Genomic DNA, 13,430 nt, shown 5'->3' on the forward strand with positions numbered 1-13,430 from the left:
TTATTAAACGCTTCGTTTTGAGCCGATTTTAAATATGGCTAACTCATATTTTAGCCAGAAAGATATTGCCTGTCTCGAGATTTCGCTAATAGATGTCTAGACCTTTGTGCCATCTATTAGCAAAATCTTCAGCCTCTGGATAAAACATTGAGTTTGCTGTTTGTAGAAATTCAAATCGAGCAGTTTAAAAACACTACCCTGAACTATAGCCTTTATATATTCTTTTTATCTAAATCATTTTTTTTATTCATATTCATTTAATTTCAAAATTATATTTTATATGGAGAGGATAATGTGATTTTAATATATAAATTTTATAAAGGCTTACAGGGTATCAAATATATTTAAATTTTAGTTAATAGAATACAAATCAAAATGATACACCCATCGACCGTAGTAAATCAAAATGATTGCCATTAACTTACATTTACTAATTTTTCAGATAAGTGAAAGGTTTTTTAGCTTCTGTTTTTATATTTAATATTATTGTCCTTGGTTTTTTAATAAATTTTTTAAAGTTACGCGTTGATTAGATAATTAACGATTGTCCAACTCCTTAGGATAAAAAAGACTCATTTCGTAAATGTAGAATCCGATTACAAAAATTTACTGAAATATTGATGTAGTCATGGTACTATTGATGATATTATGTATGATCTTAGAAATACTAAATCTGACAGTTTCAGTGAAAGAAATATAGGAAAATGCTGCAACCCATAATTTGAATATTTGAAAAGTCTATTGATGGGAAATAGGTATTCATTCCAATTTCATTGCTCAAAAAAGAATCATAATGTTAGTATTTGCAATAGATGGTTTTACATTATTTATAATATCTTTTAAAATTTAATCGGTTCTCAAAATCGACCATATATTTTTTTATTGGACAACGGGTGGCCTTTATGGAATGACCAACATTAAACCCCAATTTATATCTAATAGAAAATGTCTGGACTTTTATTAAAAATGAAGACATAGGTAAATATGGACCGCGATTTGATAAATTAGGCTAGGTATTTGTAGAGATTTTTCAAAAAGAAAGCGATCCAAACTGTCTTAAAAGGCCGTCATTGAAATGCATTATTTCTCTAGCTTTTTGGCCTTCATTTTGATTTATTTTAAAAAGAAATTTGAGCCCTTCTAAATTGAGTTTTTAAACATCCCTAACTGATTAAATCCAGCCTGGCCTCCGGTAATCCAAACTAAGAATGACTTATAGTTTGTTTACACTTTTTATTTTCGTCGCTTCTCTTTGACTCTATCTTCTTGAAACTATTATGTATATATTTATCATTCGTATATCATAATAAATTTGATTTGAATAGCAAAGCAAAATATTTATATTTAAATATTTTATTAAAAAAAATAAACGATAATTTATTTTTCATAAAAAAAAATGAAATGTCAATAATATGTAAAAAGAAATATAATTGGATTACCAAAGCTGTCATAAAAATATCAATTTTTTGTATTTGTAAAAATAAAAAAATTATATACAATAATTTATCAAAAAATAATATTATTTTATAATTTCAAATATATAATTATTTAATATAATGATTCAAAACTGCGATTTATTCGGATATTCTTGATAAATAAATTTTATATGCCTTGTTTGGTGGACACATTAAATTCCGAATATTTGGGGTAAAATTTTCAATAATATTAAAATTAAAATTTGTTGATGATTCAACTTGTCACTATTTTATTTTAAAAATTGTAATTTCTTGACTTTAGATTTTGGTCATTTAATTCAAACACCATTTAGTTCTGTTAAACCTTGTCATTTTTGATATTTTGAATTACATGTTTTCTCATTAAATTCTTAAATTTGGTTGCAAATAGTGTTTTATTTGATAAATAAGATTTCTAAATTTGTATTCCTTCTTGCTAAAATTATGCATTATAAAAAAAATTGATGTTATTCAGGAATTTAAATAAATTCTAAATCTAAAAAATTATATTTAAAAAGATTAATGTAAATGTAAAAAATAATTATTTTTGATAGTTTATGTTCATTGATGGCTATAGAATGGTGATGCTAGCAAACAACATTTTCTTTTGAACGCATAACCCTTCATTCACAGCTAGCGCGAATTCCCATCTAGGTCAGGCTCGTAACCATTGAGGGAGGGGAGAATCTCCCCATCTTAAATTTCCCTGTTCTCATAAATATCATTTTTAGGCTAATAAAATTTTTCCCCCTACACCCCCCTCCTCTCACCCCTCTTTCCCAAAAAATTAGACAATGTATCATTATAAGGATAAGGAAGAATTTGAAATAAAAATTAGTAAATGTTAATAACTTTTTAAAATAATGACTATAATTCAAAATTTTTAGAAAAGAAGCTTTTTAATAAAACAAATGTGAAAACCCAAAATTATTTTTATAAATTATAATTATAGCCAAAGGACTACAAGAAGTGGAGAAATATATGGAAAAAAAATTCACCTAATAGTGCCCCCCCCCCCTTAGCAAAATCCTGGATACGCCAGTGGGCTAGGTATATAAAAATAGAAGATATTTTGTAAACTTTGTCACGAATTCATGCTAACTGTGAATGCAGGGGGGTAGATGTCTTCTCCATTAAAAATTATTTTTCTTCTTTTCTATATAAAGAATAAAGATCTAAAATCAACAATAAAATTAGGCTTATCGCTTCTCAACTGAAATTTGAAAAAAAATAAATAATTAGGTTACCTTTAATAATGCCAATCAGTTGTTCTGTGTGTCAAGATTTCATTAATGACAAATACATATATAAAATCGACGATAAAATATGTCACCAGAGTTGTTTGAAATGTTCTCATTGCGACTCGGAACTTGATAACGAGATAACATGTTACGTCAAAGAAAACCAATTATATTGCAAATTAGACTATATGAAGTAAATATGATTTATAGAAATAATTTATCAGGGTCCTAAGAATGTAACAAAACTCTTGGGGCCCTACCGTGAAAATCTCAAACGTTTCTGGGACGCTATTATGTGATTAGCAAGCAAGGGCGGACTGGCGATACTACGGCTCATGATCTAATATTTATACCAAAATTTTTATGGGGATTTTGCCCTCTTAACTTCCATTTTGTGGGCCTTTGGCCCATCTTTACCTGACTTTTAACCGTATACCTTTTATAGGCTATTCTTATTAGGGAAGGCCCGGGTTTATATGACAGGCAGGTGTAATGCTTTTTTTGTTATAAATTTTTTAAATATTTTATAAGATTAAACTATCAGCATTAGACTAAAATAAAAAGGCTTTCATACTTTTAAACTAGTGGCCCTAATTAAGATTAATTAAAGTCCTATTTTTCACTATCTACCAACAACCGTAGGTAGGATATGGCAAGCCCTTCGGGGTAAAATCAAAAATATCAAATGTAGTAACCAACAAAACAAAAAATTTATATTTATCATAATAAATATATTATTAAAACAAATTATGAATATTAAAAAGAAATTAGTCTTCACAATAAAGCCGAACATAAAATAGATCATTATGCCCATTCAGGCCAATTAGAGCATTACAAATCATAGCGCTTTTTAATTTTATTAGAACTTAAGCTGCATCTTACACGATTCCAATACTTTTTTAAAATCTGTTTTACATTTGACGTAGAATAATTCTTGGAAATTTTTTTCCTCTCATTTGACAACATTATCCCCTAAATATTTTTCAGCAAAAAAAAAGGAAATTGAAATCACCAAAATTAGTTTAGCAAAACCATACCTCCTTCCATCTCTATCTCCTTCCTCCTACCCCCCACTCTTATTATATTTCATTAATGATCTTACGTATTAAATCTTTTTATTCTACATTCATCGGAATATATTTTTTGTGCGACTAATTCAGACATTAGTAATTCAAATTCTACAATATTTTCAGATAATATTTGATCGTTTTATTTTTTTAAACCATTTTCACTGCCTTTATTTTGATTAAAATAAAATCCAAATTACAAATACCTTATTTGGAAACTTCATTCATGGTTCATGCAGTAATTATAATCACATAGGGGTACCCAGGATCTTACTGGGAGGGGAGATTATTAAATTGATCCCCCCCCCCATACATTTTATTGGAGCGATTTAAGTCCACATATTTAATAGTCATTATTTTAAAATTATTAACTTTTAAATAATTTTCCAAATGATTGTTTATAGATATTTTAAGGGAGAGTGAGTGGGATGTGTCTAAGAGTGAAATTTTTATTAGCTTAAGATGATATTCACGAGAACAGGGTAATTTCGGATGGAGGGAATTTCCCTTTGCACCCCTCTCCGTGGCTAAGCCTATGTTATAACGATATTCTTTGTTTAAAGAAAGCGCGACGAGGGTCAATTAATTTATGAAAAAATGTGTTTCAGAAAATTTATTTATTTTTTTAATCGTTCTTCAAAATCTATATATGTGTCCATCTTATAAACACTTGCCCTTTGGACGCTTTAAGATTGACCCCATTTGGCCGTCCAAAATTTTGAAAAAACTTTTATGGTTCGTGAAAAATATATCTTAGTTGTTCGGCTCTTAATAATTTTTTTAAGGCAAAATGATAAATTTACATTATTCAGTCAGAATTTTAAAAAAAGGATTTTGCACTAACTGTCCGACTCGGATAAATATTATGCATAAGTTTCCTGACCCGATTGCCCGCCGTTAATCTTCCGCCTATGGTTCCATTCCCATGAAACATCTGCTATGAATAGTAATAAGCTACTACACCAGTGATGAAAAATAATTAAATTCATTAGGGGTACGACTTTTAAATTTTTAATACCTTTTCTAAATAATCAACTCAATTTAAAATAAAATAAGATATAATTCCATCTAGATATTCCGATGGGTTATTTTATGTCAGAAAGTTTTTTTCTGACTTTAGGTAATTTCTGGGGATCTATTTCCAAAAACTAGCTTTAAAAATGGATTATAACTGTTAAATTCTCTCTAGTGCTCGAAAATCGACTTGGCTTTTAGTTTTTAAATACTTAAAGAGTTTCTTGTACGATTTTAGACTTCTTGCTATAATTTTATGAAAATAGTAACAAAGTTGCCTTTTTTCATAGGTAAACTGCTAAATCTAATGCCACATTCATATAAATTCTTTCAAGGGGGGTGAAAATATTAAAGTGCATATTTTAAAGTCTTACATTTTTATATATCATTTTATTGATAAAACTAAGATATTTTTGCCTCAGGTCTATTAGAAATTTTTACTTAATTGTTTTATTATAAAATATGATTCAAAGTTTTGTAAAAATTTATACCTAAATCTTATTAAAAATTAATATGATAAGAATAAAGATTATTTTATTAAAATTAATAATTTTAAATCTGGAGTTGAAAAATAAATAATAGGAATTGACAAATATAATATATAAATAAATAAAGCTAAGTTTAAATCAGTTTAAAAATTTATAAATTTTCCTATGCTAGCGTCAATGTCTTAATTTTTTAACTTTTGAGCACGTTTATTAAAACTAAAGAATCTGTTTTTACCTGAAATGTACACTATCATGTTTCGAATACCAAGTAGCGTAACTAGAATTTATCCATGGGGGAGGGGATTTGAAATTTTTAAATCCGAATTCTGAAATATGTCAATGTTAGAAGCCAGCATAAATGAAAAAATTATTAGTAACAAAAAGTTGGCAAACCTTACGACTAAAAAGCAACTTAAAGCAATATCCTGAATATTTTATCAATGTTTAGTGCTCAATTGTAAATTATTATTCCGTTTGGTAGACAGTAGAAATATTTTTAAAAATATGGCATTATGCTAGAATGATAAATATAAAAGAAACTATATATCTGGCATGCGCTAATATTTAGTGCCTTAATAATACTTCTAATTCCTCAATCAAATATGAGAATCATAAAAAGAAACTGGCTATAAACAGAATGGGAACTACGACGTCATTCTTTAAGCGTGAAGTTAGACAATTGTTTGGGAAAATCTGAAACTTATACCAAACCATTAAGTAAGGCTTTATTGGAACATTTTATTGTTTTTTTCTGTTTGGTAGATGATTTAAGGAGAAAAGAATTATCGGTAAAAAATAAAAAATGTCAAAGTTAGCATATGAGAACAGAGAATATAGAGATTATAATTATCTGGTCTGCGTTAATATTTAACTTAGTAATTCTTTAAATTTCGCCAGCTACAAAAAAACTAAATTAAGAAGCAAATACAAACTATGATATCACGCCTTAAGCGTATAAAATCATTCTAAGATATGTGAGCATTATCTTGATATTTATGTCAATAATTAGTGTATATTTATTTCATACCTTTTAGTGGTCTTTATCGCAAAATAAAAATTAATTTCCAAGATTGAAATTATGTTAGAAGGAAAATTATAGAAGCTATGAAATAATCTAAGGTATGATTAATACCTAATAAAAGAAAGAAAGAATATTTAATAGATATTAAGCAATATAAATTACATTATTAAATTTATTAATGACTTTTTTTAAATTTACAAAAATATTCGGGGGTTATAGGGGGCGGGGTTTAACCCCAAACCTCCCCTTGTCTACGCCATTTCGTAATACCTACTCAATGAATTTATATATTTACCTTAAACATTCATTTCTAAATTATATAAAAATCTATGAAAGACCTGTATAATTTATATTAATTCAAAGATTCAGAGGCAAAATTTTCTAAAAATCATGTGATTTTCTAAACACGTTACAATACATTTACAGTGACATCAGATTTTGCAAGTATAAGATTTAAAAAATAAGACATTGACTGTATATAACAGCATTGATGTTAGCATATACATAGTACATTTATAGCCTCCAGCTTAATATATGTCTTAAAACGTTTTAATTTACCGCTTCCTCTTAACCTTATTTCAAAAAATATAAAAATATTATTTGATAGATATTTCTCATCAAAGTGCGCAAAATGCTTCCAAGGTCTACAAGCTAACGATTGGGTCAGAAGGGCAAAGAACTACATATACCATTTGGCTTGCTTTGTGTGCGACATATGTAAGCGACAATTATCAACAGGGGAGGAGTTTATAATGTGGGAAGATCAAGTTATTTGCAAAAACCATTATTCTGAACCAGAGGATGATTTAGAAACTTATGAAGGTAATATCAAATAGAAATTTAATTGTTTTTTTAACCATCACTTTGATTTAGATTGTTATATTTATTTCAATTTTTTTTATATAAATTGGTTTGAAACGGTTAATCCATTTATAGTGTATTTTTAAGGTGTAAATAGTTAAGTATGTAATAATATTTTAAATTATATATATCACTAATTAAGAAAGGCGGCGATAATTTAATAGGTTTTCCCAACATACGTAGTAGGTTTTACATTTTAAATCATTAAATGAGCGCGTTTTATTTAGAGATTTTATTTTTCGAAAATATATTATGTGTATAATATCCACCCTGTAAATTTCAGACAATGTTATTACCAACTTTTAAGAAACCTTAATTTATATTAATTTTTTCATCGTTATTCCATATTTTTAATGTAAATTCTTCAAATGTTAATATTATGGCCAGATAACACATAGTATTTGGCCAGTCAATATTTTGTATATTGACTAGCCAGAAAAACAACTTTTACATCTCATCTAGCTCATAAACTACTATTATAGATAGAGCTTTGATTCAATTTTATTTTAAAGATTAATAATTAGGCTACACATTGATATAAAATTTGTTTGGTTAAACCCAAATTTTAATATCTTTTTTTTTTAAAAAGCAAAAACATGGCCATTTGTGCCACATTTCCCCTACATAAATGAAAAACGGTTAAAAATAATGATAATTAATTATTAAAATTTAATGAAATGAAAGTTTTCGAGATTTTATATTTGAGACAAAAAAAAATCAAGTAGGTATAAGTGTTTGTATATTCTCGTTTTATTTAAAAAGATTCCTTATGATATGCATTAGAAAATATTATATTAAAATAGAAAAATTCTAACACTAATATTTCTTCCAAATTTTTGCAATATTTCCATCTATTTGGCTCAATTATTTGTAAATACAGGAGTTATGACTAACCACAAAATGCAAATATCATTAGAATTAAAATTAATTTAATAATTTTTATATAAATCGTTTAGTTCCTCTTTGTTTCCTTCTACAATAAGCTCAAATGTTAACAAAATTCTTTCAAAATTATTATTTTCTAAAAATCTTTTTAGGTGAAACGTGAGTCACAAAGGCAATTATAAATATTTGCTTTGAAAATTGGTTATTATCAAATAATTTTAGATTTACATTTTAAAATAAATTTTGGGTTTCAAAGTTTTATTTGCCCTAATCCATAGACTTTGATTTTATTAAAATAAAGTAATAAAGAATGTCAGCACTGCAAATCAATATAAAAAAGAGCGAATTAAAAGTTTTTGTTATAAGGGTAGACTTTTTTCTTCTTCTCAGAATGTCTATTATATTTTTCATTTAATTTCACAATACCCGCTCATGCGAAGTAAACTTGGGTTGTGCAGAAGCCCTTAGGTAAAGTAATGTATTTCCGTAACATTCCCAGTTAGTGAATTTCAGGGGCCCCTACACTTTCTGAGCGAATGAAGCAGAATACCCCCCCTGAAAAGTACCCCATTGAAAAGTACCCCCCCCCCTCGAAAAAATGATAATTATTTTATGACACCCATAAATTTCAAAAATAATTTTTATTGCATCAATTTTTAATATATAATATAAATAAAATGCAAAAAATATATACTTTATAAATATTATTTTTAAATTAATAATTTAGATAAATTAGGGGAAGAGAAAACGAAAGAATTTATAATTTCATCAATATTTAATTGTTTAAATAAATTTTTTTCCATTTATAATATGGTTAAATTATTGAGAAATGAATCTTTCATGGTACTACGAAGTCTTGTTTTAATTAATTTAATTTTACTCGTGACTCTTTTGGCAGTACATGAGGTTGTAGGAATGGTTAATAAATATTTATATAAAATTCTTAAATTAGGGAAAGCAAAAAAATTTAAAAATAGACGATAAGGTAAAATAAATTTTTAAAAAATATAAATAAAATGCCCTTTACTCTCAACCCTTTAATATAAAAAATATAACTTATCAATCCAAAATAATCCTTTCTAATAATATTAAATAAATATAATAAACATTACTAATTCTACTTTATTCATCAATATATAACTATAAAAATATTAAATCTTCCCCAATCAAAACCGTCTTCAATATCTCCACTCCAAATCCAAACAAAGAATTTTCTTTTCTAACAACAACCCATGTGATAATTTTGTTTTCCTCCCATCCACCAGTTATTTTCCTGTCAGAAAATAACTGACATTTGATGTATTATATTAAATTTATTTCTTCTTTTTTTCAACAGCTACAACATAAATGAATAGTTTTTTCAATCTTAATCGTAAGTCCTTGAATTATCATCATCATCAGAAGAAGCTAAATAATGTATTGGTAAAAATATTTTAATTAAATAAATTTACAATTCTCAGAATCTGATAAATCTTTAGATTCTTGAACGGTCATGAGTAATAATTACATTCCCCATTTTGGCCATCTTATAAATATTTCAAACTTCAACATTTCTTCGAAAATTTGACTTGAATTTAAATTGTAAAATTCACAGATATCCTCGATATCTTCTTTAATAATTGATTTTTCTGCCATTTCCTTTGGCGTAAAAAATGATGTTTGATGTAAAAATTTCATCAAACCATCATTAAATCTTTCGTTAAACTGCATATGTTGTATTCATTAAAATTTAATAAAGCTAAATTAATATTTATTAAAAGTAGAGAGATGAATTTCTTGTTCTACTTTATCAAATCTCTGCTCTGTGTCTGCCTATAAAAAAATATAGCAGAGATAAAAAATAAAAGTAATTAAATGACCTCAGGTTCACTAATTTCATGATCATTATCAGAATCATCAGATACTATATTTTCTTCTAACATATTTTCTTTATTATTAGGACACTTTTAAAAGATAATTATATTAATTAAAAATATTTATTATACCAACAGCATTAAATTCCCAATCCTTACTTCTTTTTTCTTAAATTGCGATTTTTAATACCCTTTATAATAAGATAAGTATAAATAATTAAATATTTAATAAAAAAATTACTTTGCTATTTGTCCAATTTTAAGTAACATTCTTAAAAGCTACTATTTCAGATCTTTATATCGTTAAAATTAAGCCCACCATGTCTTTTTCTAATGTGATCTATCCATTTATCATCTCTTATATTATGCGATTTGCAATTTTTAATTAGGCATTTGTATTTTTTTTGGTTAATATTTTTAGGCATATTTTAAAATTAGAAAAATAATTTATGACAAGAAATCTCGGATAACAACCTAATTTACTAAACATCTACCAAAAAAATATTAAGTTGGGGGGGGGGAGGTGTCTTATTATTACATTTATAAACCAGAAATCACTTGATCATGATGGATGTAACAAGACAGTAGAAGAATTAAATAATAAATAAAATTTAAAAAAAAAGAAGTACCCCCACTCAAATTTACTGAAGCAGTTGCTTCGGACCCCCTTCCCCGTTGTAGGGGCCACTGGTGAATTTAAGGTTCACTTTCACTTAGATTTTCACATCAATTTAAGGATGGAGAGAAATAGTAATTATTTGATAATTTGTCTTATAAGACTTGTGAGAGGGATCATATAATATATATAAAATGATTACAAACAAATAGAACACAGAAAAATTCAGATATTATAGTCCTATTCATTTCAGACAGCAAAACTCGTCAAATCAAATATAATATCTTAGTAAGGATACCATTAATTCGGATATAATAATTATAATCATATGCTGTTAGTTATCTTAAACTTTGATATATTTATTTAAAGCAGAGAACTCTTAATATACAAATAGGGGCATTTAGCATGGAGAGGGGAGGGCATTGGCCTATCCAATATTTCCCTATAGGGGGAAACACTATCGGTTGATTTTTTTGAAAATTTATTGGAGATCTTTAGGTCTACTTATTGTTGGCCTTTGGCCATAATTTATTTATCTAAAAATAATTTCGATTTTTCACTTTTTTTTTATAAAATGCTTTTTTTCTTGAAATTTTGAATTATAGTCATTATTTAAAAAATTTCTTTAAAATTCTTCTTTATAGTGATATATTTATGCATTTTGGGGAATGATGGGGGTGGGACGTATAGGGGAAATCAAGAACATAAAAATTTGCGATGGAGGGGGATTTCCTTACCCCTGACTTGGTTACATGTCTGGGGGGGGGGTGTAACGAAAGATTAATTGAAATTGAGGAAAGGTAGAAAGGGTTAGGAGGTAACTTTGATTTTTATTCCTTATATTTTTTTGCTAATTTTGATATTGGTAGTAGGTAAAAAAATTTATAATTCTCCCTGATCTCACAAAGATATCACTATTTTATACGTATAAAACATTGACGGCAAATCCTAGGCTAAAATCGATTTTAATATTCATTCAAATTTATATTGTATTGTCTTAAATAATATCCACTAAACAAATAGAATGAAAAATATAATAATAATTAAATGCATTTTCTAGAAAATCCTTACAAGTGGTTTTATTTTCCCTGCTATTATTATAGGCTATTCACGATTTATATTTAAATTATATCAAGATAATATGGCGATGGTTTATATATACAATAAAAAACATATAAAAAAACATAATTTTGTTTTATATAACACGTCTGTAAACTTAAATTGAGAAATGTATAAATAAATATTGTTAAGTTTTTTTTTACCATTCTCAATTTTTTTTATAATTTTTTTATAGTGATAAAAAATATTTGATTTTATACGGCCCGACCCATGTACCCAGGCCGAGCTCAAGCTTGGGCCGGTCCTGCAGATCTCTGACTTATATTAAGAAATTTATAAGGATTTTTTTTATAAATATGTTTTCAAAAAAATTATTTACAAACATTTATAAATAAATTCATTTAGACTCATCAGATTCCGAAACTAGACACCTTTCCCACAAATCCAAAAGAGTGCGTACAACCTTTACAGAAGAACAGATCAGGGTTAATAATTATATATCATATTGAATTTTTGTTATATTTTATTAAAAACTTAAATGATAGATATTGCAAGCCAATTTCATGATTGACTGTAATCCGGATGGCGGAGATTTAGAACGTATTTCCCAATTCACCGGATTAAGCAAAAGAGTTGTGCAAGTTTTTAAATAAAAATTTTGCAATTTGAATAATTTTGAACAATTTTAAGAAAATATATTATTCCTATTAAATTATTTTCTTCTATCATGCATTTTTCTTAAGGTGTGGTTCCAAAATTCGAGGGCGAGGCAGAAAAAGTATATCAAACCATTGGATACATATATGGGTTACCCTTGCTTATATCCTCAATATTACAGGCTTTCCAACTTTGAACCCAACTCATCGGATACTTATGCCAGCAATATTATAGAATACAAATGCAAAAAAACAGATGATGTTCTCAGTAATAGCGATCATTGTGAAAACTCTTGCCATACCCCAGATTCAGACATACAAGAAAATGTTATTAGCCCTTAATTAATACCTTTTTAAAAGATAGCCATAACATGTTACAGTGCAATATATTATATATTTTTTATAATTGTTATATTTAATCTTAATTGTATAACTTTATATTATTTGAGTAAAACTATCTTTAAGAGTCATTCTAGTTCTAAGATAAAATCTTATATATATATATATATATATCAGTTATATTATATATACGTCGTATTGGAATATGGAATCCATGGGGATACGGAATCTCTCAATTTTAAATAATTTGCTGAAGCAGATTTTTAAATTTCAAAAATCTAATTTGACAGGAAAAGTATTTCAGCATATATAGGGTACTCACAATGTAAATTTCAGACAATTTTACCATGAACCTTTATTAGCCGTTCTATTAATTTTTATATATATTCTTCATATAAATTAATAATTTTATGGCGAAAATTGTCTAAAATTAATAGGGTAGGTACTCTACACATGCTGGAATACATTTCTTAATTAAATTATAATTTTAAAATTTAAAAATCATCCCCGGTAAATGATTTAAAGTTGAGAGATTCAATCCCCACGGATTCCATATCTTATTACAATATATATTTTTTTGATAATTATCTATTTATTGTGTCGAATTTTGAGGTTAAGAATTTTTGAGAGCAGAATTTAATATTCTTAAAAAAAATATGACATTTAAAATTATGTTGTATAATTGGATTATTTTATTTAAGTTACCGCCAATTACACCATAGAATATAATGAATGAATAATAAATATAGACTTATTATTATTATATTAGATCACATGGTATTATATTGCCTCAATCAATTTTATTCAAACACTTCATTTTATCAATTCTATTTCTCTAATATTAACATGGTTTTCTATATCCCCTTTATTTGAAAC

The 13,430-nt window shown here is 26.7% G+C and overlaps 1 protein-coding gene across 1 annotated transcript; it reads left to right on the top strand.

Moving 5' to 3' along the window:
* Positions 1-2,709: 2,709 nt before the first annotated feature.
* On the top strand, positions 2,710-12,557 carry LOC135928749 (LIM/homeobox protein Awh-like). Its single transcript, XM_065465204.1, has 5 exons — positions 2,710-2,888; positions 6,893-7,107; positions 11,965-12,044; positions 12,105-12,200; positions 12,303-12,557. The coding sequence occupies exons 1-5, from the start codon at positions 2,710-2,712 to the stop codon at positions 12,555-12,557; spliced, it is 825 nt and encodes a 274-aa protein (XP_065321276.1).
* The last annotated feature ends 873 nt before the right edge of the window (positions 12,558-13,430 follow it).

The sequence above is a fragment of the Gordionus sp. m RMFG-2023 genome, chromosome 4 (genome assembly GCF_954871325.1).
Source record: "Gordionus sp. m RMFG-2023 chromosome 4, tfGorSpeb1-WG-v2, whole genome shotgun sequence".
Classification (NCBI taxonomy): Eukaryota; Metazoa; Nematomorpha; class Gordioida; order Chordodea; family Parachordodidae; genus Gordionus; species Gordionus sp. m RMFG-2023.